The sequence below is a fragment of the Microdochium trichocladiopsis genome (genome assembly GCF_020744255.1).
Source record: "Microdochium trichocladiopsis strain MPI-CAGE-CH-0230 chromosome Unknown B0I36scaffold_10, whole genome shotgun sequence".
NCBI classification, from domain to species: Eukaryota; Fungi; Ascomycota; class Sordariomycetes; order Xylariales; family Microdochiaceae; genus Microdochium; species Microdochium trichocladiopsis.
In genome coordinates this window covers 1,003,041-1,026,107 of record NW_025763553.1, presented here as the reverse complement: position 1 = coordinate 1,026,107, position 23,067 = coordinate 1,003,041, and the positions used below count along the sequence as shown (strand labels likewise).

The window sequence follows — 23,067 nt, the reverse complement described above, 5'->3', positions numbered from 1 at the left end:
CTGGTCGGGTACGCCCTGCCACTGGTGACCTCATCACATCAAGGGCCGGTGAAATGTTTCATCGCGACAGCTCAATAGGCCTGAGAGCGGCTCATGGTGTCGTCCTTGGCTCGAGAGATAACCTTGCGAGGCTGACCGCCTCTACTGTTTATAGCAGTGACCACCCAGTTTACTGGCGCCCGACCTGCGACTGTGCTTACTGGCCGTAGCGATCCGCTGTCGGGTTCAAATGTGTTCATTTTTTTCGTCACTGTGGCAGGATCTAGACGTGCGCAAACTGCCATGATGGTTGATGGTTCTAGACTCCGCGCTGCGCAAGCACGGGGACGCTCCTCTTGCTGGACTACTATTGTGCATTCTAGCGGTCGCCCAGCCGCTCGGGCTTGGCCCAACCGCATCGTGCCGAGTCGGTGTAGGTTTGAGAAGCCTGTCCTTACTCTGGAGAGCACGCAGCATGAATCCGAGTGCCCAGCAAGGGCATCTTCGGGCACGTGTACGCTCCGCAATGCGCCCATCTATCGTGCTGGCGATTTATCTATGCAAGGACACGTGTAGCAGCAAGCGACACCCCTTTGAAGTGCTCTGAAGACCACCCAACCAGCAATACAGTGGCAGGTCCGCATGCAATTGAGCAGATAACTAATGGCTCCAGGCATTGTCGCAGTCAGGACTGCGATCCGAGAGGATATCCTCCTAGTAGGTTGTTGGATGATTGCATGGGTGCCGTCATTCACTAGACATATGCTGCCACGGACGTCACTGTGCGTGCAGGTGGAGGAAGAGCTGGCTGAGCTGGCTGCGTTTTGTGATTTGTGTGTGCATGGATGGCCTCGCGGCAGTGGACAGTACCTTTCCCCTGGCCCTTCTCGAAAACCTGCCAGGCCGGCCAGGGGCTGCTCTGGCCAATGCAACAGCTGGGATTTAACCTTGTTTTCGCCCAGGCTCCACGAAGGACCACCAGCGTTTCGGGGATCTCATAGTTGCTGCGTATCCCTCGGTTCTAGTGCTTACCAGAGTAGCCGAGGTAGGCTTGGGCGTCGCACGTCCAGTACTGCACAGCGAATGCAGCAAACGCACGCACATTGCCGCACCGCTTGCGGGCCCGGCTGAAGGCGAAAATCACACAGTCTGACGGGCACCGGTCCCCTTTGGTGTGTGGTGACAAGCGCGGAGAGTTGCTCCGTGAACGCAGCCAGGTGGTACCCGCGCATGCATAGCTCCAAGACATATCGTGGGCCCGCCATCATACCAAGGCTCCTTGGCATATGTAGGAGCAGGAGCCTAATTTGCGAGGGATCACCGACATTATTACTGCCTTCTTGTCCACGTATGACAGCAGCAAACGCAGACAGGGCCGTGGCGCTATGAGCCAATGGTTGCCAATCAAACATGCTAGCCTGAGCAGGGCGGGATGAGATGCTGGAATGATGAGAGTTGGTAATTATGACGCTCGACGGGCTTGCTGTCGCGACAAATAAGCAATGCTTGGAATGGACGTCCGGGGCCCTGAATGATGCGCGCAAGATTCGATTGGGGGCATACAGAAGTCAATGTGCTGCTCATCGCTTTCCATTTTGTCATCGAAGACTGTTCCTACCCTAGTATGCGAGAGCCGGAAAGCATGGATACAACAACCAGGATGGGGCACCCACAGAAGCGGTTGCAAATGCAACCACCCTTGTTAACCACAAGCAACAACGCTTGCTTTCTCTGTTGTTGGAGCAAGCCGAGACCAATCTGTGTCGTTTGCACACCCTTGGGGCCAGAGCCTGGGCACATCACACCAGAGAGGACAATTCTACTGGGCCGGGGTGGCATCGCACTGGCTTGCACAGCCTCACTTGGCTCGGCTTGGCGCTGGAGCCAATTTGTCGAGGCCAAGGCCTAGCACATTCATTGACGCAATTCGCTGCTCATTTCGACGCTTCTGCCAAGCTCGACTCCTGGGCCGGCTGGGCTCTTCGCTTCTCCCGGGCGATACCAGGTCCTTGCGCCCAGCCATGTTGTGTTTGTTGATGGCTGCCAGCGTGCGCGAATTGAGGTGCCCCTGGGCTGGCAGCCTGACGATGGTGGCGCCAGCGTGGAGAGAGAGCGAGTCGAAACAAAGCAGCCAGTTCAGGCGCCAAGCAAATTAAGCAGCAGCGCCAGACCACGGCTGGCTAGCGCGAACATGGGCGTAGCGGATCGTTGCCCGGCCCCGGCCACGGTGGGTTGTTGTGCTTGCTGCGTTGGAGCGGCCCTCCCTTGATTTGGATCTTTTAGTGCGGCCGTAGCGCGTTGCATGACATGAGCCGCTGGACGTGATGATGGCTGTGGGTGCTGCGGTGACGGCAAGTCTACTACGAGAATGGATAACGACAATGATTACGAAAAAAAGAAGGAAAAGAAGAAGAAGGATAATAATAACAATACTGAGAAGAAGCAGCGGAAGAGACGAAGCAGGCATGGGCCAATGGGGCGGGACGAGCTGTGCTGCTGTGCTGATGTTTGGTTTGGGCAGTGCAGCCTCTGTGTGGGTTCAGGACTGGGGAGCGGCCGGGAGGTGGGCCTGAGTCGTGCCTGGTTGGGTGGAGATGCAACTTGCCATGAGCGCACCACCGGAGGTGAGTCTTCAGGCACATGCGCATGCAATCATGACCAGGGGCCTCACGCTCCCACTCCTGCTTCCTCCTTCCTTGGCCTGCTTCGTTCTCGCCACAGCAACCGCACCGCGTCCCGTGTCTGGTGGTTTGCCCAAGCTCGTCTTGCTGCAGAAGCAGCAACCCACGGCTTCAAACGACCTCCGCCCGTCCTGGCCCTTTAGGATCGAGCTACTCATGAAGCCCGGGCAGCGTCTCGTCCATCCACGGCTCGCCTCACCACAGCGTTAGAGCCTCACGGCGGCAAAGCACTTCGTATATTGTCAGCATTCTTGTTCCTGCAGCAGATCGACGACTGCCTCGCTCGGTTTGTCTCTTATTCGCAGAGTTCGCCCTCTTGCGACCTACAGACCTTGCTGGCCCCCTTGGACCGCGAATTTCCGACAAATCGTCGATGGCGTTTCGATAGCACCTCAACACCGTCCGTCTCGCTACTCGACTTGACATAATTTAGCCACTTGTGTACTTGCCCGCTTCCAGTACGCTGCCCTGTCGCACAGCTTTCAGACCTCACGATGCCGGAGTCCACACCACACGGTGGTGACACCGCGCCGGCGAGATCACGAGCGTGAGTACTTCCTTCCATTGTACCATGCGACCTACGCCATGATGCGAGCAGACGTCCGCTTTGGAGCCCATCAGAGACGGAGTGGACTGTGCATGATGGCGAGAGGTCGCCGGATGGCAGCTCAAGCCCATTCCTTCTATGCTCGTCTCTAACATCCCGTTAGCCCTACAATCACTATTGACAACGCGAACGATACTGCTCCCGCTTCGACGACCGCGTCGGCCTCTCCAACCGCAGACAGGAACAACACGTCTATCGACCCACGGGCGAATGCACCCATCGAAGGGAAAGATGGCCGCCCTGTGAGCCCTCTTAACCCCGGCACCCCTAGCATTAAGACGGGGGAGAAGGCACAAGGCTTTCTTTCTGTGCCCGGCGAACATCGATCAAGACAAAATTCGGTTGATAGCAACGATGGTGCTCGCTCTGTCAACTTCTCCCAGGGAGAAACCGTCGTCGCGGATAGGACCAATTCCCACGCTGGCCCCGGAAACGATGCGATCATGAATGATCCCGATGCTCTGAAACCGGATCAGGGCAAGGAAGAGGATTTCGTTGTCGAGAACAACCCATTTGCTTTCACTCCCGGCGAGCTCACCAAGATGTTCAACCCCAAAAGCTTGCCGGCGTTCTACAAGCTTGGTGGCCTTGCTGGAATTGAAATCGGTCTACGCAGCAACCGTGAATCTGGCCTTAGTCCAGATGAACGCCATCTAGACGGGACAGTCACATTCGAAGAGGCCACGGCTCGTTCATCCAAGGACAAGGTCAATCCGGCGGCGCAGTCGCGTAGCGGTGCAGCCGCTGGCGGGTCTGACGTGCCATTTTCCGATCGAATTCGTGTGTACAGAGATAACCGGCTGCCGGAGAAGAAGGGCAAAAGCTTCTTGCAGCTTGTGTGGATCACGTACAATGACAAGGTCTTGATCCTACTGTCCATTGCTGCAGTCATCTCACTCGCGGTCGGCCTGTACCAGACTTTCGGCGGCGAACACAAGGCTGGCGAACCTGCGGTCGAATGGATTGAGGGCGTAGCAATTATCGCAGCCATTGTCATCGTGGTTCTCGTCGGCTCACTCAACGACTGGCAGAAGGAGCGACAGTTTGCGAAGCTCAACCGCAAGAAGACTGATCGGGTTGTAAAAGCCATCCGTGCCGGCAAGACGGTCGAAATTTCAGTATTCGACATCCTCGCTGGTGAAGTTCTGCATCTCGAGCCAGGCGACCTCATCCCTGTTGACGGCCTGCTGATCCAGGGCTTCAACGTCAAGTGCGACGAGTCTCAGGCAACCGGTGAATCAGACGTCATCCGAAAGAGGCCTGCTGACGAGGTTTTCGCTGCCATCGAGGCCGGAGAAGATCTGAAGAAGGCAGACCCCTTCATCCAGTCGGGTGGCCGTGTGATGGAGGGTGTCGGCACATTCATGTGCACTACCACAGGAATCTACTCCAGTTACGGCAAGACCCTCATGTCCCTGGACGAGGACCCCGAAGTCACACCACTCCAGTCGAAACTTAATGTTATTGCCGAGTACATTGCAAAGCTTGGTGGCGGGGCTGGTCTGCTGTTGTTCATCGTACTGTTCATCGAATTCTGCGCGCATCTTCCGCAGAACACTGGCACACCTTCAGCAAAAGGGCAAGAATTCCTCGAGATCTTCATCGTCGTCGTTACTATCATCGTCGTGGCAGTTCCGGAAGGACTGCCTTTGGCTGTCACGCTGGCTCTCGCTTTTGCTACCACGCGTATGCTGAAAGACAACAACCTTGTTCGTCATCTGAAGGCATGCGAAGTTATGGGAAACGCCACGACGATTTGCTCCGACAAAACTGGCACACTTACTCAGAACAAGATGACCGTAGTCGCTGGTGCCGTTGGTACTCAGCGTCGCTTCGGAGGCTCCGAAACTGCAGCTACCGAGAAGTCAGCCAAGGAGTTTACAACTCAGGAATTTGCCTCCGGGCTCGCCGAGGATACTAAAGATCTACTGCTGAAGTCTATCTCGCTCAACTCCACTGCTTTTGAAGGCGACGTAGATGGGGTCTCTACGTTCATCGGATCGAAGACTGAGACAGCACTTCTTATGTTCGCACGCGAATTTCTTGCCATGGGTGCTGTCAGCGAGGAACGTGCCAATGTCAAAATTCTGCAGCTCATTCCTTTCGACTCCGGCCGGAAGTGTATGGGTGTAGTCGCGCAGCTGGAAAACGGGAAAGCACGCCTCTACGTAAAGGGCGCGTCGGAGATTCTTCTCGGCAAATGCACACAACTGCTCAAGAGCCCGGACCAAGATATCAGCAGCGACCGCCTTGAAGCAAGCGACGATGAGACCATCAAGGCGTTGATCGAAGAATACGCCTCACGATCTCTGAGAACCATTGGCCTCGTATACCGCGATTTTGAGAGTTGGCCTCCGCAAGACGCTCGACGAAGTGAGGACAACAAGGGTGAAGCTCTGTTCGAAGATGTGTTTAAGAACATGTGCTTCATTGGCCTTGTTGGAATCCAGGATCCCCTACGGCCAGGCGTTCCTGAAGCGGTCAGAGAGTGCCAAAGAGCTGGCGTGATCGTCCGCATGGTTACTGGAGACAACAAGCTGACCGCTCGTGCTATTGCCAAAGAGTGTGGCATTCTTCACGACGAGGGCATCGTGATGGAAGGCCCAACGTTCCGGAATCTCAGTAAATATCAGCAAAACGAGATCATCCCCCGCCTGCAGGTCCTTGCACGTTCGAGCCCCGAAGACAAGCGAATCCTTGTTCGGCGTCTGAAGGACCTTGGCGAGACTGTAGCTGTCACTGGTGATGGAACCAATGATGCGCCTGCGCTGAAACTTGCCGATGTTGGTTTTTCCATGGGTATTGCCGGCACGGAAGTTGCCAAGGAAGCTTCTGCCATCATTCTCATGGATGACAACTTCACAAGCATTGTGAAGGCCTTGAAGTGGGGTCGAGCAGTCAACGACGCGGTCAAACGCTTCCTGCAGTTCCAGCTCACCGTCAACGTCACCGCTGTCGTGCTTACATTCTTCACTGCCGTGGCCAACGCCAACCAAGAATCGGTGCTCACCGCCGTGCAACTCCTCTGGGTCAATCTGATTATGGACACGCTCGCCGCTCTTGCTCTGGCGACAGACCCTCCTCAAGACAGCGTCCTTGACCGCAAACCTGAGCGAAAGGGCTCCGGGATCATCTCGATCACCATGTGGAAGATGATCATCGGACAGGCTATTTACCAGTTGGCTGTCACATTCACGCTCAAGTACGCCGCGACGCAGCTCGGTATTTCCAACGAAGAGCCGTACATTGATGCTCTTGTTTTCAACACCTTCGTCTGGATGCAGATCTTTAACCAGTGGAAGTAAGTACCCCCAGTTCTGTCAACCATGATCTCCGGGCAATCTGGCTAACCCGACCTGCAGCAATCGACGCCTCGACAACAAGTTCAACATTCTCGAGGGGCTGACGCAGAATTGGTTCTTCATCGGCATCAACGTGATCATGTGTGGCGCTCAAGTTCTTATTATCTTCTTTGGCGGCATTCCCTTCTCCATTCCCACCACTACTGCCGAAGGCCGACCTCCTCAGAGCGGTCCGCAGTGGGGCATTGCCCTAATTTGCGGGCTGCTCTCGATCCCAATCGGCATGTTGATCCGTTGCATTCCTGATGAATTCATCCGGAAATGCATCCCAGCGTTCATCAAGCGACGGCGCAACCGGGTTCCTGGCCTTACAGTATCCGACGAGGAAAAGTTTAATGAATACCCAGAGGTATTCGCTGATGTCAAGGACGACCTGCGCTTCCTCAAGAAGTTCAAGGGCGGCCGTGTCAGCAATCTGAAGTTTGCCGCCAAGCACCCGAAGGAGGCTTTCATGTCTGCCGTACGGAGCCCATCCCACTCGCGGTCGAACTCGATGAGGGAGCCTCACACGCCGACGCAGGAGGAGCACCTTCCATCTGCTCTGACGCCCGAAGGCCGCTCGCGGTCCAGGTCGACACGGTCTCGATCCAACTCGGCACTCGGGGCTACGGCTGTCATGGCCGGCATCATTGCCGGCAGTGTAGGCGCAACGTGGTCCCCTGTCGACAAGCCGGCCGGAGAACGCGACTTCCCGCCCCGATCAACACCATCGCCACTTGCAAGCCGGGAAAACAGCCAGCTTGTGAGTGAGCAGCAACCAGAGACTGGTGCTTCCTCTGATGTACCAACACTGTCCGTGCCACAACCCCCTTCACAAAAGCACATTTCTTAGGTGGTCGGATGGTTGTTCCTGTTTTCACTTCACCACTCATCGAAGCGAGGCGGTGTTCCCTGGTTAGACGGCCTTGACAAGAGATTGTCCAGCTACTCTCCAAGACTTTCGACGCTCATGCCGGTTGATGCACTGTGGCAGATCGCCCTTGATGCCAGCGTCGACAATGAAGGGATGGAGCGAAGAGGGTTGGCCCAACAGCCAGCGTGACTCATGCTGGGCAGGGTAAATGCTTGCGTTGGCACATTGACCCGGCTCATGCAGCTAACACCCGAGTAAATACGACGAAGAGGCGCCCAAGATACTGAGCTATTCAAGTAGGAGCAGTCTAAGCAGAACTGCTGAGATGACATGGATTGGCGCCGGGGGGGGGGTGCTGTGGGGAGGCACCGAGGTAACATTCGCTACACTATGGATACCTTGATAATGCTGCACAGAGGAACGTGCCTTATTCTTCTTTTCCTTTTTGTCTTGCGCTCCTGGCCGCTTCTTCCATCCAGTCTTATCAACCTGGAGCTTTTCTTCTTTGTATTACGCACCAGATAGCGTGGTTGCGCCCCAATAGACATCCGTGGAGCACAAGTGCAGCAAGATGGCGAGAACGTCACGCTCGCCGCTATCGACCAAGACTGAAGATGTGACGAGTGCCAACAAGGTGCGCAGCTATGTTGTGTTGGCCGCGTGAGACTGTGGTTGCTTGGTTGTTTGTTTGCCAGCTCTGCCAGTGACTGATTGACGGGGGCGTGGGTGTGGGGGCCTCCTTCTGCCCGCCTGGTCACACTTTTACATTCCCAAGGTTGCACCTTGGACACGTCTGGAAGGGACTAAGTCGGAACCATGCGCGGCGGGGGTTGACAACGGCAGTGTGGATGAAATGTGGCAAGACACAACACTAGCTTGGCTCTGGCCTTGTCAAAAACCCTTCGAGGCTCAAGGTTCTTCTTCTTCTTTGGTTCACCTCAAAGAGAGAGATGGAGATAGAGATAGATGCTTCTCTATGTGCGGAACCAATCGCCCTGCTGACGGCTGTGATGGGGCCGTATCGCATTGATTGTGTCGACTTGCCAAGCGCAGCAGCAGGCGCTCGACAACTCGGGCAACCAGAGGAGTCTGTCAATTATATACAAAGACGGCCAGATCTGCTCTGGTACCCACCCACCCCTGTGTGGCTCTCTCCGTTGCACCAACCATCCTTGTCGACAACACCACAATTTCCATCAGAGTTGCCCGTCCACCACATTGACACTTGCTAACAGCACTTTGGCGTCTCGTGGATCTGGCCTTGCACTGCCCACCCCGGTTGCAGCTGCTGCCAGGTTTGGCCATAAGTATTGCTCTTGCAGCCTCTTGTTTGTGACCACTGCCATCCATGGCTGGTGACAACGACGCCCTCGGGAATAGCACTGGCAGCAACCACCCCAACGACAGCAACAGCCGTGAGCACATTGCGGCTTGCACCACAAACGGTGCCGGCACCCACAGCGCGCAAAGCGGCGCCATGCAGCAGCACGTCAATGAGGCGCCCGCGGTGCCGGTCAAGCGCAAGCCTGGCCGACCGCGCAAGCATCCCCTTCCTCCGGGCACCGCGCCTGTCGAGCGCCCTGCCGTCGCTATCAAACAAGTCCGCTCTTCAGCCAGCCCCGTGGACCAGGATGCCATCGCAGAGCTCGAGGAGCGCGTCTTGGATCTCAGCGACTCGTGGGAGACGGAATCTCTGTATGCCGATGCCATTGAGGACCTCACACAGGATAAGCAAGACCCTGGCAACACAGGTATGATTGACCGATTGATTGATTGATTGATTGAGCCTGCTGCGAGTGTCTCCTCCACGCAGCCAGCGCTGACCCGGAGCCGCCCATGCAGCCGTGATCCCCTCGGAGGAAGCAGCCGTCCTTCGCCAGCAGCTCCGCACGTTGGGTCCTGTCGAATTCTACAGGCGGCATATCGAGTCTGGCGACTATGCCGCCAAGCGCCTCATCACCGCTTTCGGCGTCAAACCACCCGCCTTTCTCGAGGGCTGTGATGACGATGCATACTTCCAGCTGCTCACACTTGCCATGACACGCGAGTTGCAGAAGCGCGTCAAGCTCGTCGAGTACAGCTCTGTCGACGACGCCGTCCGCCTCATCCAGCGCGCCCGCAACATCATCGTCCTCACTGGCGCTGGCATCTCCACCTCCCTAGGCATTCCTGACTTTCGATCCAAAGCCACAGGCCTCTACTCCCAGCTCGAGAAGATGGGTCTGGGTATCAACGATCCACAGGAGGTCTTCAATATCGACGTCTTCCGAGAAGATCCCAGCATATTCTACTCCGTTGCCCGCAACATTCTTCCCGACGATGCAAAGGTCTTCACGCCCACCCACAAGTTCATTGCCATGCTGCAGGACCGCAACAAGCTTCTCACCAATTATTCGCAGAACATTGATAACATCGAGGCCAATGCTGGCATCAAGCCGGAGCATCTTGTGCAGTGCCACGGCTCTTTTGCCACTGCCACCTGCCAGCGTTGCGGATACAAGCTACCCGGCCATGCCATCTTCGCAGAGATTAAAGCAGACACAATTCCCCGCTGCCCAAGCTGCATCGCCAAGCTCCGGGCGCGAGGTCTCGTGAAGCGCAAGCGGCAAGGTAACAGTCGCTCCTCGTCCCGCCGGGGACGTGGCCAGTCCGATGACGACTCCGATGATGACTACAACATCCCCACGGCTGGGGTGATGAAGCCTGACATCACATTTTTTGGGGAGAACCTCCCGGACGAGTTTGCCAATCGGCTCGCCGAAGATCGAGGTCTTGTCGACCTCGTAATCGTGATCGGCACCTCGCTCAAGGTTGCCCCTGTCTCCGAAGTCGCCTCGTTCCTCCCACCAAACGTGCCCCAGATCTACATTTCACGAACACCTGTCAATCACATCAATTTTGACATCGACATGCTAGGAGACTGCGACGTCGTTGTTGCCGAGCTCTGCCGACGGCTTGGCTGGGACTTGCAGCACAGCATGATCCCTTCAGACCAGCTGGTTCTTATCGAGCGAGAAGAAGGCTATGACAACCGGCACCGTTTCACGGAGATCAACCAGAACGTCATCAAGAGAGATGTGACTATACTTCCTGACCTGTCCTCGACAAATGCTTAAGCACACAAGACCTCTAGATGGGGCACTTCCCTGGCATTACAAGGCCCCGTCTTGTGTCATCTGCCTGGCGGTTCTGCGCTCGAAACTGGTTCCTGTTGGACGACTTCCAGGCCACTCTTGTCCCATGGGCGTGATTTGAGAATTGTTGTTGTTCTTGTCCTTGATCGGAGCAAGCAAGGAGTTATGGGTCCATCGCGTCAAGTTGGACTGGTATGGCTAATTTTGTGGCTTCTGATTCATTCTTTCCGTCTTTCCTGTGGTTTTGGTCCTGTCCTCACATATTGTTGTCTTCCCTCCTCAATCTGCCATGGACCACTGCTGCCCGTCGACGGCAGCCCCCGGTCTGGCGTTTCCTGGGAGCAATATGAAGGGAGGCGCCTCTGTTTTGTTGAAATACAATGCTTTTCCATGACGCTGCATTTTCGATGCAGCTGACGAATCGCCTGTGTGGACGCGATCCACGACATAGAAACTCCCACGCATAGCCAGTGTGCGAGAAATTAGAAATCATACATAGATCACGGCCGAACGGCAGCCTGATATTCAACCATTAATCATATGGCACCACAACTAGCGGCCTGTCTCCATTCATCAAAATGCCATTGCTTTTTGTGTATGGGTATCCCTCGCTTGCGACATATGAGCTTGTGATACAAGAAGCACGACGTACTGCCTCCCACTCTCGGCCACGTCTGTCGTCGACGGTGCCCGCGATGCTGGTCACCACTCTCCAGAATTCGACGAAGCCCCTCCAACTTTTCTGCTATGCTTTCTAGATCAGACTTTCGTATTTATCTAAACCCGATCCGCTCCCTCCACCGCCCTGCCTGCTCGCCTGCTGTTGTTGGCCTTGCGGGGTCGCTAACGCCGAGGCATTCATAGCCGGGTTGTTGCTGTTCATTGTCATTATGCTATTCATGCTACCACCCATCATGCTGTTCATGCTGCCCAGAGGCGCCTGGTTGAGTCCGCCGCCGTAGTTGGGTTTCACGGCCGGTTGCCCCATGAAGGTTTGCCGTTGAGGCTGGCTGCCTCCTGGTGGCGGAGGGAGGCTGAACCCGGAAGGCGTGGAACTGCTACTTGACGGAGGCGGGGGGAGGGAGAAGGACGACGCTGAGCGTTGCTGCTGGTTGTTCATGCCGAGACTCATGCCCGACAAGGAGCTTGTCATGCTGCCAAATGCAGATGGGGCGGCAGGCGGCGAAGCCGGCGATGTCGAGGAAGCCCATGGGTTGGCTGCGGCATTCGAAGTCGTCGATGTTAACGGGGCCCCCCAACCGAGTCCTGGCGTACCCTGCGCACTGTTCATGGCGGCTGGTTGCATCATGTTGTTGCTACTAGTTGAAGGTTGGAGGGGCTTTGAGAACTGCGTCGAGGTTGGTTTCAAGGTATCGAATCGGCCGAGATCAGGAGTCACCGTTCGGAAAGACGGTTTAGACGATGCGGGGGCCATTGTCACGGTCGTAGGACTCGGTGTCGACCATGAGAATTGTGGCGTGCTCGAGCGCTGAACGGGTGGCGAGGCGGTCCGAGCAGTACTTGGCTCGGCATCCCACCCGGCATCCATAACGTCTTTAGAATGGCTAGATGCCTTGCCCTTCACCAGACTCTCGAAATCATCGTCCCCAGTGCCGTTAGTGGCTTCAAAAACCGTGCCTGTAATGCCCCCGAAGGCCATGAAATCTTCATTCTGCGAAACAGAGCTAGCTCCATTTGTGACGCTGGAAAGCTCCTGGAGTTTCTTGATCTGCTCGTCTTCCACCCGTCTGGACAAAATCTTGATCAATTCCATGAAGGACTGAAACTGCTTCAGGTTTAGTAATGGGCCCAAGCTCATGCTCCATAAGACGGGGAGAACATCCATAGCCACGAAATCGGCATCTGCAAACTCGCCGACGACGCGGAGCACATTAAGCGCTGCCATCATCACTGCAGGCTCTTTCGTCTTGATGGCTTTGATCAGGGGAACAATCTTCTCCTGCATAGTGTATTTGTCCAGCGCGCTGGAGGAGGACGCCTTCTTCTTTTCAGGGCTCAACCCATCCAGTCCATCATCAGAGTCGTTTGAGCCTCCGCAAAGGATGACGAAGGCCTGCAAACCGCGAACTTTGATTGCCAGACTGTTCGTTTTACTGAAGACAGTTGCTACAACTGGAAATACTTCATTCTTGATCGTGGTAAAGTCGAGCACAGGAAGGATGACTGGGAGTCCACGCATCGCCACATCGACCAACGACGGCGTTGATGACTCGATGGCAGATAAGAAGATTGGTAAGACATCTAGAAATGAGTGCGTTAGCCGTGAACTCACGCTCAGCAAAGCTATCGCTTACCATCTTTGAATTCTTTGCCCGTTGTGTTGTCCGCGATAAGCTTGCCGTTCTCAAGCACAACCATAAGACCTGCATCACGAGCTGGATCTTTTTCTTGAGATTGTTTGGCATTGACAGTGAAGATCTCCTTGAGGCGCGGCCGCGCCTTCTCACTGAAGGCACGTTTTCCTGACGGCAAAAGATCTATGATCTTGAAGACGTTTTGCAAAATGAGGGACAGAAGGTCTTTGTCCTTTAGTTCCTCGAGTAAAGCAGGTAGTATCTTCTTCTCCATGACCGATCTCGGAAATGATGGCAGAACCTTATTCAGGCCTCGCAGGAACTGCGCCTTTTCGTTGGCTGTCTTTGCCGGGAAGGCGTCCAAGAACCTGATGGTTGAAACAAGAATGTTGTCAAAGTACTCGCTTTCCTGGAACTCCCGTGCTGTCATACGCTGGGCAGGACGGCGGGTTATGAGTCTAGGCAAGACTGAACTCGACAAATCTCGTGGTAGTGGGCGTGACGAGAGGAAGCTATTTGCAGAGGATGGAACTGTCGAGGACGACGTGAATATTCGCTTATAGGCAGAAATGCTCCCACTGCTCTCTATGGGAGACCTGTGGGGCGAGTTGTAAAGTGCAACACAGAGGAGCCCCAAAGAGAACATGTCGGCAGAGGTAGTGAGGTTGTTGTCAAGCACAAAATCTGGAGACGTGTAGTCCAGGTTAATCTGGACCTGGCGCGGGAGCCTAGGATCAATGTTGAGAATCTCGGACAGGCTGACGGGTTGCACGGAAGTCGGCTTCGTCGAATTCTCGGGCGGGCTGCAGAACGCGAGGCCGCTGATCTTCCAATCCGACTTGGCATTGATGAGAATACAATCCGGTGTCAGATTGCCGTGGACAAGGCCGGCGTTCTCGTGCAGAAACTCTAGGGCCTTGCTGACCTGCAGCAAACCCTTTTGGATCTCCAATTCATCAATCTCGAGTTCGCGCCGTCGCCGGACACCGTCGGAATCTTCGGTAACGTAGCGGCTCGATCGACCGCCGACGCCTCCAGCACGTTCCTGTTCGTCCTTGTCTTGCAGCAAACTGGCAAGCGAAGTGGTGACGGGCTCGGTGACGAACTGCAGGCCGCCACCGCGGGTATCTTCGACGGGCTCGACAAGCTCGAGCACGCTGGGATGGCGCAATCGGGCGAGGGAAGAGGCCTCTTTCCTGAGCCGCTCGACGACCTCTTCTGTTGCGCGCTTCAGGGCAGCAGCGCCCGAGCGACCGAGGGAGTTGCCATGGGCATCGAGGGATTTCTTGTCAAAGACAAAGACTGAATATGGCTTGTCTGTGGATTTCTTCTTGGCGTCGAAGATCTTCCAGGGGCCAGCTGACGACGAGGCCGTTGCGGACACGGTATAATTCGAGTTGATGTTGGACGAGAAGCTCTTAAGCGAGGAGAACATGGTGATGGAGGGGCAGCTTCGGTCGTGCGGGATGACGTTCTCGCTTCATGCCGCCCGGGTGCTGAGGCGATCGTGTCCCAATGCGTCGTCGTTGCTGCCGTTGTCACCGTCCGTGGAAGTGGATGCTGTCGAGTCGCCTGGGGCTGGCACCCTGACCGCGCCCAAGCGGGATGTTGTGCACTGGTCGTAGATGAGCGGGCGTGGTGAGCTGATACTCGTGGCTTTCGCGGTCGAGGTTGCGGCGCATAGATTGCAGTCAGCACCTGGCTGAGTTCGGCCTGTTGAATGGTTGCGCCGGATGCGAGTCCCCTGGGCAGCAACAGCTTTCCGCGATTGTCCCACCCGAGGAGCTGTCGCAGGCTTCCCACTGTGGACCCCAGCACCTGTACTGTCTGTCCAATCGAGGCAGGCTTGATTGGGCGCAGCATGTTGACATCGACCCCTGTAGCCACCCGCCCACCGTCCTCCGATGTCGCTCAAGGGTCCACCGACCCCAGACAATTCTCACTGAAGAGCCGCTCGTGGGCATGGCTTTCTCATCGCACCGACATTCGCTGCCCACTTGCGACGCCGCTCATCTTCTGCCTCTGCAAACCGACGAGACCCGCGTCCGGCCGCCCCTGACTTGGTGCTGTCATATTCTGTGCACCTACTCGGTCTCGTCACCTGCTTGATCCCATTCTCCTTCCTCCTCGTTAGCCCGTCTGCCCCTCGATTCGCACCTGTCCCTACCATACCTTTTCCGCATCGAGAACAACTACCTCCTTACAGATCATACGACTCCTGATCAGGCGTCCGAGATGCTGAGGCAACTTCTGCCTCGGTGCGCCAGCGCGGCGCGGGCTATCGCTCCTGCTCGGCCGGCTCTGCTCCGCCCGGCCACGCGCGCAGCAAGATGGTATAGCATCAAGCCTGAAGCTGCGTCGACAGCTAAGCGGATGGACATCGATGCCAGCAGGCTTACCATTGAGAAGACCAAGTCGCCCAAGGAATTGGTTGATCCGGCCAAGCTCGTCTTTGGCAAGGAGTTCACAGGTCAGACATTCAGCATACCGAGCCCGCAACGGCAGAGAAGTTGACCATTCGAACAGACCATATGCTCACCATTGAGTGGACGGCCACTGATGGATGGCTTGAGCCCAAGATCGTCCCCTACCAGAACCTCTCGCTCGACCCAGCCACGTGTGTGCTGCACTACGCCTTTGAGTGCTTCGAGGGCATGAAGGCATACAAGGACAAGGATGGCGAGGTCCGACTCTTCCGGCCCGACAAGAACATGGCGCGCTTCAACAAGTCGGCCGCCCGCATTGCCCTTCCGACCTTTTCTTCCACCGGCCTCATTGAGCTGATTGCCAAGTTCGCCAAGTTGGAGGACCGCTTCATCCCGAACCAGCGTGGCTATTCTCTTTACCTGCGGCCAACCATGATTGGAACACAGAAGACGTTGGGCGTTGGTGCGCCGGGCTCTGCTTTGCTCTATGTCATTGCTTCTCCTGTCGGACCATACTATCCCACCGGATTCAAGGCCGTGTCTCTCGAGGCTACAGACTACGCTGTACGTGCCTGGCCGGGTGGAGTGGGCGACAAGAAGCTCGGAGCCAACTACGCTCCCTGCATTGTACCTCAGCTTGAGGCCGCCAGCCGCGGCTTCCAGCAAAACCTGTGGCTGTTCGGCCCCGAGGAGTACATCACCGAGGTCGGCACCATGAACCTCTTTGTCGCCCTCAAGGACAAGGAGACCGGGCAGAAGGAGCTCGTCACCGCGCCGCTCGACGGCACCATCCTCGAGGGCGTGACCAGAGATTCCATTCTCGGGCTGGCGCGGGAAAAGCTCGCCCCTGAAGGCTGGAAGATCTCTGAGCGCAAGCTTACGATGAAGCAGCTGCACGAGGCGTCGCTCGATGGTCGTCTCATCGAGGTGTTTGGCGCCGGCACTGCGGCTATTGTCAGCCCTGTGCGCAAGATCAGCTGGAAGGGCGAGCTCGTCGATTGCGGACTGAGTGAGCACGAGGAGTCCGGCGAGATTGCGCTGAAGATGAAGGAGTGGATGGAGGCTAGGCAGTATGGCGATGAGGAGCACGAGTGGAGCTTCCGTTGCTAAGCATCTGGTTCGTTTCTCAAGACGCAGAGTTCTCTTTGGCTTCCAGAATATACTACATATAGTTGCATGGTAGAGAAAGACGCATAACGGCTAGCGGAATCAGATATGGTTGCATACTCTTAGGTACACCTGAAAGAAACAAAATAAAGTATCAATGTCCAGCATTCCGTCATTTGACCGCCTTGTTATGAAACCCAAAGTTGGATAACACGAGTAGCGACGAAGTGCAGTGTGTTGTGAAAGCAAACCAATGAGTGGGAAGGATTCATCCACATGCAGCCACCTGAGCAGTGACCTCCAACGGCAGATGAGGGGGCCCCTCATTCTCCAATACCTCGTGAAGCGAAACTCTATTGAGCATTGAGCAACGAACATTAACCTATGCATTTGAAGAGCTCTCCCCCAAAATTTCGTAACGTGAACTCCCAGAACAGAAAGCCAGCAGCTCCTTGGAGGGATCTCGTCGCCAGTCTCATTACACCAAGGTCTAAGGCAGACCGGCACAAGAGACATAATGCCGGGCTCCTCCCTCTGGCTCATCCCGCCGGAATCGCATCCTCTGCATGGCACAATCACCTCGCTCATCGCCTCGGTCCTGCCATCCAACTTTCCCACTGAAGCGGGTGGCGATGGCGGGACTAGCCCGGTGCTGTTCGCCCCGCACATGACCCTCACGTCTGAGATACTGCCCTCCACGTACGGCGGCGACAGCGGGCCGTCAGAGAAGGAACGCGAGGAGGAGAAGCAGCGTGCGCAAGAGTGGCTCGACACGCTTCCACTACCGCCGGCCAGTCATGTCCGCGTCAGGCTGGAGAGCGTGGACACGCAAGACATTTTCTTCCGGCGGTGCTTCATCCGCGTCGGGTATGACGGCGTCAAGGAGATTGTCGGCGTTGCGAGGGAGCACGGTGTGGTTCGTGGCGGCGTCGGCGGCGGCAGCACTGCGTCCAGCGGGCAAGATACACACGGTCAGCCCGGCACGATCTCGCAGACCACGGAAGAATGGCTTGCGTGGTGGAAAGAGGCCTACGGGCCTCATGTCAGTCTGATTTAGTCAGTGCCCCTTTCCGTTCTTCGGCTCATTCCCCTGTCTCCTCGGATCACAGAGTGCCTAGCAAGCAGTTGACTAACCATCCGATCTTTACGGAAACAGCGGCTCAACGCCGATCACCGACGAGAAGCTCTCGCAGATTTCCAAGACAGTTGAAGAGGCTGGAGTTAAGCTTGGTGCTTCAGCTGCAACACTCACCGACTCGACAACCGAGGAAGGTGCTGGCTGGGAGGGTGGCATGGTATGGCTTGTGCCGACAGATCGCCCGATCGCGGAGTGGAAGCCGATCGCGACGAGATTATTGTGATGGCAAGTTTATACCACAGAGCTTTAGGATGCATAAAGGAGTAAATGAGCAGACGGTGTATGCGTACAGGTTCATATGGAAATTTCAGGCGAAGTGCTGGCCATTCATTACGGGGTGACGCAGAGCTGGAGGCGAATGGCGGTAGCCCCATGCCCGCCATGTGTTCGTACGCGTCGCATCATGTCATTCGATGCTCGTTGTCGGACATGACAGAAAGGTATATGATCGAATAGAGGCTCCCTCGCCGATTGGTGGCTACCTGTCTATGTGAACAGTTCCTTACGCTCAAAACGTTCTGCCCTCCCTGCAGGCAAGAACGTGACCACAGAACCTCAACCCCTCCATCGCGACCCAGAAAGGAAACCCAAAGTAAGAAAGTTCAGTGCGCAAGTGTCGAGAGTGGTGCGGCCATGTACAGAGGTGAGTTGCTGAGCGGTTATCCCAAGCGCCTTGAGCCGCGCTTACGAACCATTCCTTGCCGTTTTATGCGGTATGGTGAAATGGTGCAACTCAACAACCCGCGACCGCGGTCCCAGCACAATATATATGGTTGACGACACAGGATTGAAGTATGCATTGAGGATTATTGTGCAAGTAAAAGCCAGTTATCGACATAAGCGTTTACTTCTTGGCAGGATCCTCAAGGATACCCTCGGCTTCTAATCTCCTCCGTGCCTCCTCGAGAGCCCAGGTTTGTATGCTATAGCTGAGGTTAGTTGTGTTCTTGATTTTATAGAGATGCCAAGTGTCATGTAAGAATTAGAGGCAAAGCGGTGCCACTATATCTCCGCCAAGGCAACACAGAGCTATCATGCTCTATAGCCACCAAGTCTCAAATGTGGCGGGCGGGGGTCCAACTAACGAGGTATCGGGCTTGAAACCGTACGCAACGGCGGCAAGAAGCAAGCTCCCGCAGAATCCGTAGAAAAAAGGAGTCTCCCAGCCCTCCTTCTGGTACTTCTCGCCGGGCTTGACACCAAAGAGCCAGCCGCTCGGGGGGTCGTATTGAGGGCCGTGGGCGCCACCGGCAGCTCTGGGGGTGGCGGAGAAGGACCGTGCGGCGACAGCAGGAGAGGCAGTCTGCTGCTTGAGGGCGCGCGAGGCCCGGACGGCGGTAGTCGGTCGGACGGCGGGCATGATAGCTGGTGACGACAGAGCTTTAGTGTTGGTGGTTGCGGTGATGTCGAAAGCCGGGAAAGATTGGGCCGCTGGTGCTGAACGATCTTCAGGTCGGCGTGCCCGAGCGCTGGTGATGTGTGCGCAGCGGATTGAGTGGAGATGGTGCTGCGGGCGATGGTTGTTGGCAGCCTCGATAAGCAGCAACGGCGATGATGGATGAGGTCGGAAGCTGCGAGGTCGTGGCCGAACCTCGTTTGGCGGATGAGGGACAAACGCAGCGAGTCACACTGAGCGGGCCGGAGAAAAGCGGGCCCCGCAGCACGTGACTTTCCATCTGGCCGGCACTAGACATTCGCTGGGGTCGTGCGTGTCCCCACAGGAGCAACTCTTCAAAACCTGGCGCATTTGGTTGCAGCAATTTCTTCTTCTTCACTCTACAACCACATTCTGCTTTGTTTTGCTTCGACAACACCACGCAGTTGGCTTGACATCCTTCCGCCTTTGAATCTGGTGGACGGAGACCAGAGCACCCGGATCGAGGCTTGCAGGATTCTGACGTCGTTGGCGTCTCTGTCTGCTCGCTCCGGGCTCGCTCACGATAGTGTAAGTTACCTTTTTCCATCTCGTGATTCATCACAGCCGCACCAATTCTACTTCGGTCGCCATGGACACCATCCCACGGCACCTGAATGATGACTACCTACTTCTAAGAACAGCCAACTGAAGTATAATGTTGATTCATACCACAATCAAGCTCAACAGTCTGACATTACACATGACTTTTCCATCATTTTATCGCACTTGCCATGCTACAGACGCAGGATGCTGACAGTCATTCTAGTTTTCATTTGGTCCTTCCTTCCATAAGGCGAGGCCAGGCACCTCACTATACCCCGGATGCCATAGCTCTTCCCATCTTCACGAACCATACTAGTAATGAAAGAAAACGTTTGCGCGTATATATGTATATCTGCCATTCCATTATCGTGCTGCCATCTCGCACAATCATGTGCTGCGAGTCCATCGACCTCCTACGTGAGCTTCTTGTACTCAATAACACCCTCGGCGCCGTCTTCCAAATATTCGACGCAGACGCTCACAACGTCGCCTGCAGCACCAATCTTGAATTCGGCCTTGGCAAACTGCTGGTTGAGCCTGTTTGGTGAGTGTGCAAACTCGATAAAGACGAGCCAGTGCTCGCCAGAGACGTGCTCAAACTCAAAGTCCATCTTCCACACCCGGTCGTGATGTGCGGCGTACAGCTCCCTTCTCGCAGCGGCGTCGCTCGTCGGCATGAGCCCTCTCTCGGCTCTGCTCCCGTTCTTGATTATGACCAGGTTCTGGTACGCTGGGTGGTGATATGTACCGGTATATGCATCCAAGGGAAGAGGCGTGCGCAGCGGAGGTTGCGCGCGACGTGGAAAGTAGTCGTTCATTGCAGTGTCTCGTGCCTTGAGCGACTTTGCAATGCCAGCCTTCCGCCTGTAGGTGCGCTGTGTCAGCTTGCTTGCCATGGACGGGAGAACCGTCAGAGGGATCACAACCACTCTGTCTTGCGCTGCAGACTTACCTGCCGGCCCAATCGAACCTCTGCTTCTGCGGCACCTCAAGCTTGTCATCAATCAACTTCCAGGCCAACACTGCCCCCAGACAATTCGCGGTGACGGCCGTATTCGCCATGGTGACCACGCCAAACTTGAGATCTGGGAAGAAGTACACCTCGGTGCCATAAGCCTCCATACCGCCCGAGTGCGCATATACCCGGTGGCCCCTGTATGTGCCTGCGAACCAGCCAAGCGCGTAGGAAAGGGGGCCGTCATAGCCATTTTGCTTGTCCGTGCTGCCGTCGACATTGGCCTGCATGATGATCCGTGGTGTCGTGATGGCCCGATGGCACGCCTCGCTCAGCGGGCCACTCTCCTGTAGAAGACACCGCACCCAGAGCGCGTAGTCGGCCACGCTGGACACGATGCCTCCAGCACCGCTGCCTCCCGACAGGTCCATAAAGGGGATGTAGTGATACAAGCTCTTCTCCTTCCGCAGCTCCCCTGCTCCTTTGCTCTCTACCTCGTGAACGTGATCGCCCCCCGCAGCAGCCATGTAATCCCAGTAATACCCTTCCGCCAAGCTCCCGGGTCTCGCCCGCTGCGCGTCCTGCAAACTGAAGTATGTACTCTGCATGCCCAGAGGCTCCCATATCCAATCCCTCATGACGTCTCCCAGCCAGCGGCCGGTGACGACCTCGAGCGCCCGTGACACCGCGAGGAACATGAGATTGCAGTAGCGGAACGTGACGCGAGGTTCCTGCACGAGCGGCAGATAGCGCAGGAGTCGGGTGTAGTCCCGGACATTTCCGCGGTGTTTTCGTTCTTGCCCTTTCTCTCCATTGCAGTGGACATCATCATTGCTATCATCTCTGTTTCTGTTGCTGCTGTTGTTGTCGGTGGTGGCGGAGGTGGCCGGCGGATACCACTCTGCCAACGCCTTGTCGTGCCTCGCAAGCCCTGTGCGATGACTCAGAGCGTCTTCGAAAGTGACGTGAGCCGTCGCCCACTCGTCCGAGAGCACGAAATCGTCCCGGATGACCTCCGACACTGGCGTGCGAAAGCCCTTTGGGAACTTGGCCGAGTACGTTGCTGGTGCCGATGCCGATGCCGACGCCGCCGCCGCCGCCTCCGTGCCCGACTTTTCCCCTGCTGCATCGGGGTGTATAATCTGGCCCAACACCGCCGCGGTGAACGCCTTCGTCGTGCTACCCGTGTAGTACAACGTCTCGGCGGTGGCCGGGGAGCCGACATCCTCACCCCGCGTCTGCTTCACATGCCGTGCTCCGTGCTCCGTCCGCTCCCCGTTCTGTGAGGCTGCCGGTCTGGAAGAGGGAGCAACGCACCGCTTCGGAAGTGCGGCGTATCCAAAGCCCTCGGCCCATATCTCATACCCGCCACCCCCCGTACAGTCGCTTCCGGCATAAATGCTGGCGCTGCCGTCGATCACCGCGATGGATATCCCCGGCACGCGCCACTCATCCAGTCCCGCACGCGCTGCTTCCACGAAGTCTGCCTGTCGCAGGGGATTATTTCTGCCTTGGTCGTGGTTTTGCCGCGGCTCGTGTTGCTCTTGTGCGCATCTATGCCGAGCCTCTGGCCGCCCTTTCCGCATGGAACCGTCCGTGCCTGCTCCTCGATGCTCGCCGTGCCGGCCGCCACGGTACGGCAGGTAGTCCTCGCCGCCTCCCATGACTGGCTTTGCGCCGGTAAGGAAATTCTCCAACGGTAGCTTCGAAGCAGATGTGACTGTGTAGACAGAGCAAGAGCGGGAGCGGCACACTCACAATGATTGTTGTTGTGAAGTCGAACTGCCTGTTGGACCAGTTGGGTCTGTTCGAACCACAGCTGCATGAAAAGAAAGGCGACAAACTGACTGCACGCTAGCCCCAGGGCAACCAGAGCAGAATAAGAGAGTGCGGATGCGGTGAAAGCAAGCAGCCCGGGATGTGGCTGACGGACGAAGCTTTCCCTCCGGACGCACGCCGAAACCCCGCCCCGAGCGCCGGGGCCCGGGGGTGTAAAGCCACGTGGGCGGCGCGCGCTGACAACACCGGGATGCAGCAACAGCCAGCCATATTATTCAGTGCTGCTGTGACTATTCCGTAGCCAAATATTCTCAGCCTTTGAGCACCACTATCACAAACAAAGCAGCAGACTCTCCGGGGTCCGGTATCGACTCTTAGGGTTGATATAAAGTTTACGGATTGATATCATTGAAGCGCGGGCAAGTCTTTCGGTAACCACGGTACTGTTCTGCAAATGTACTTGATTCGTCATGTTCATGTTCTATCTCTTTATCGTCCAATAGATACTTGAGAAGCGCTCGTCGAGCAGTGCAAGTCGCGGCTGGACGTCACTGGTAGCGGCAGCAGCTATGCTCCTGCACACATACGTCTCGATCGGTCCGCTCCTAGAATGCGGAGAGATGAACTGTGAAGGGACCAACGACTGTCGCCATCGCCTTTCGGACATACGTCCCAGAGTCAAGTATGACCGCATTCGTGTGGGAAGCTGCTGTCCCGAGCTTGCACAGCATCGGTCTGCAGTGGAAAAGATCTATCTTGCCAACTCCGCCT

At 56.2% G+C, this 23,067-nt stretch overlaps 9 protein-coding genes across 9 annotated transcripts; 5 read left to right on the top strand and 4 right to left on the bottom strand.

The window, feature by feature from the left end:
- Window positions 1-71: 71 nt before the first annotated feature.
- Window positions 72-2,002, bottom strand: B0I36DRAFT_353751 (uncharacterized protein; the record flags this gene model as incomplete). The annotated part of the gene is made up of 6 exons (XM_046157241.1): window positions 72-141; window positions 201-216; window positions 438-515; window positions 1,012-1,106; window positions 1,598-1,884; window positions 1,982-2,002. 6 exons carry the CDS (start codon window positions 2,000-2,002, stop codon window positions 72-74), a joined length of 567 nt encoding a protein of 188 aa, XP_046007234.1.
- A 1,010-nt stretch (window positions 2,003-3,012) lies between these two features.
- Window positions 3,013-7,507, top strand: B0I36DRAFT_28135 (putative calcium P-type ATPase). The gene is made up of 3 exons (XM_046151487.1): window positions 3,013-3,207; window positions 3,371-6,568; window positions 6,630-7,507. Exons 1-3 carry the CDS (start codon window positions 3,155-3,157, stop codon window positions 7,459-7,461), a joined length of 4,083 nt encoding a protein of 1,360 aa, XP_046007233.1. The 5' UTR covers window positions 3,013-3,154; the 3' UTR covers window positions 7,462-7,507.
- A 592-nt stretch (window positions 7,508-8,099) lies between these two features.
- Window positions 8,100-8,517, top strand: B0I36DRAFT_333638 (uncharacterized protein). Its single transcript, XM_046155248.1, has one exon. The coding sequence runs from the start codon at window positions 8,336-8,338 to the stop codon at window positions 8,510-8,512; it is 177 nt and encodes a 58-aa protein (XP_046007232.1). The 5' UTR covers window positions 8,100-8,335; the 3' UTR covers window positions 8,513-8,517.
- A 442-nt stretch (window positions 8,518-8,959) lies between these two features.
- Window positions 8,960-10,598, top strand: B0I36DRAFT_252189 (DHS-like NAD/FAD-binding domain-containing protein; the record flags this gene model as incomplete). Its single annotated transcript, XM_046150666.1, has 2 exons — window positions 8,960-9,233; window positions 9,325-10,598. The coding sequence occupies 2 exons, from the start codon at window positions 8,960-8,962 to the stop codon at window positions 10,596-10,598; spliced, it is 1,548 nt and encodes a 515-aa protein (XP_046007231.1).
- A 576-nt stretch (window positions 10,599-11,174) lies between these two features.
- B0I36DRAFT_296527 (kinase-like domain-containing protein) lies at window positions 11,175-14,649 on the bottom strand. Its single transcript, XM_046151896.1, has 2 exons — window positions 12,932-14,649; window positions 11,175-12,878 (listed from the first exon to the last, which is right to left on the bottom strand). Exons 1-2 carry the CDS (start codon window positions 14,364-14,366, stop codon window positions 11,371-11,373), a joined length of 2,943 nt encoding a protein of 980 aa, XP_046007230.1. The 5' UTR covers window positions 14,367-14,649; the 3' UTR covers window positions 11,175-11,370.
- A 266-nt stretch (window positions 14,650-14,915) lies between these two features.
- B0I36DRAFT_296522 (aminotransferase) lies at window positions 14,916-16,630 on the top strand. The gene is made up of 2 exons (XM_046151895.1): window positions 14,916-15,401; window positions 15,458-16,630. Exons 1-2 carry the CDS (start codon window positions 15,167-15,169, stop codon window positions 16,465-16,467), a joined length of 1,245 nt encoding a protein of 414 aa, XP_046007229.1. The 5' UTR covers window positions 14,916-15,166; the 3' UTR covers window positions 16,468-16,630.
- A 351-nt stretch (window positions 16,631-16,981) lies between these two features.
- Window positions 16,982-17,825, top strand: B0I36DRAFT_367483 (2',3'-cyclic-nucleotide 3'-phosphodiesterase; the record flags this gene model as incomplete). Its single annotated transcript, XM_046159476.1, has 2 exons — window positions 16,982-17,520; window positions 17,621-17,825. The coding sequence occupies 2 exons, from the start codon at window positions 16,982-16,984 to the stop codon at window positions 17,823-17,825; spliced, it is 744 nt and encodes a 247-aa protein (XP_046007228.1).
- Window positions 17,826-18,446: 621 nt separating this feature from the next.
- Window positions 18,447-18,962, bottom strand: B0I36DRAFT_367482 (ESSS subunit of NADH:ubiquinone oxidoreductase-domain-containing protein; the record flags this gene model as incomplete). Its single annotated transcript, XM_046159475.1, has 2 exons — window positions 18,447-18,525; window positions 18,688-18,962. The coding sequence occupies 2 exons, from the start codon at window positions 18,960-18,962 to the stop codon at window positions 18,447-18,449; spliced, it is 354 nt and encodes a 117-aa protein (XP_046007227.1).
- Window positions 18,963-19,712: 750 nt separating this feature from the next.
- Window positions 19,713-22,276, bottom strand: B0I36DRAFT_28056 (beta-lactamase/transpeptidase-like protein). The gene is made up of 2 exons (XM_046151475.1): window positions 20,515-22,276; window positions 19,713-20,426 (listed from the first exon to the last, which is right to left on the bottom strand). The coding sequence occupies exons 1-2, from the start codon at window positions 22,179-22,181 to the stop codon at window positions 19,976-19,978; spliced, it is 2,118 nt and encodes a 705-aa protein (XP_046007226.1). The 5' UTR covers window positions 22,182-22,276; the 3' UTR covers window positions 19,713-19,975.
- Between the last annotated feature and the right edge of the window lie 791 nt (window positions 22,277-23,067).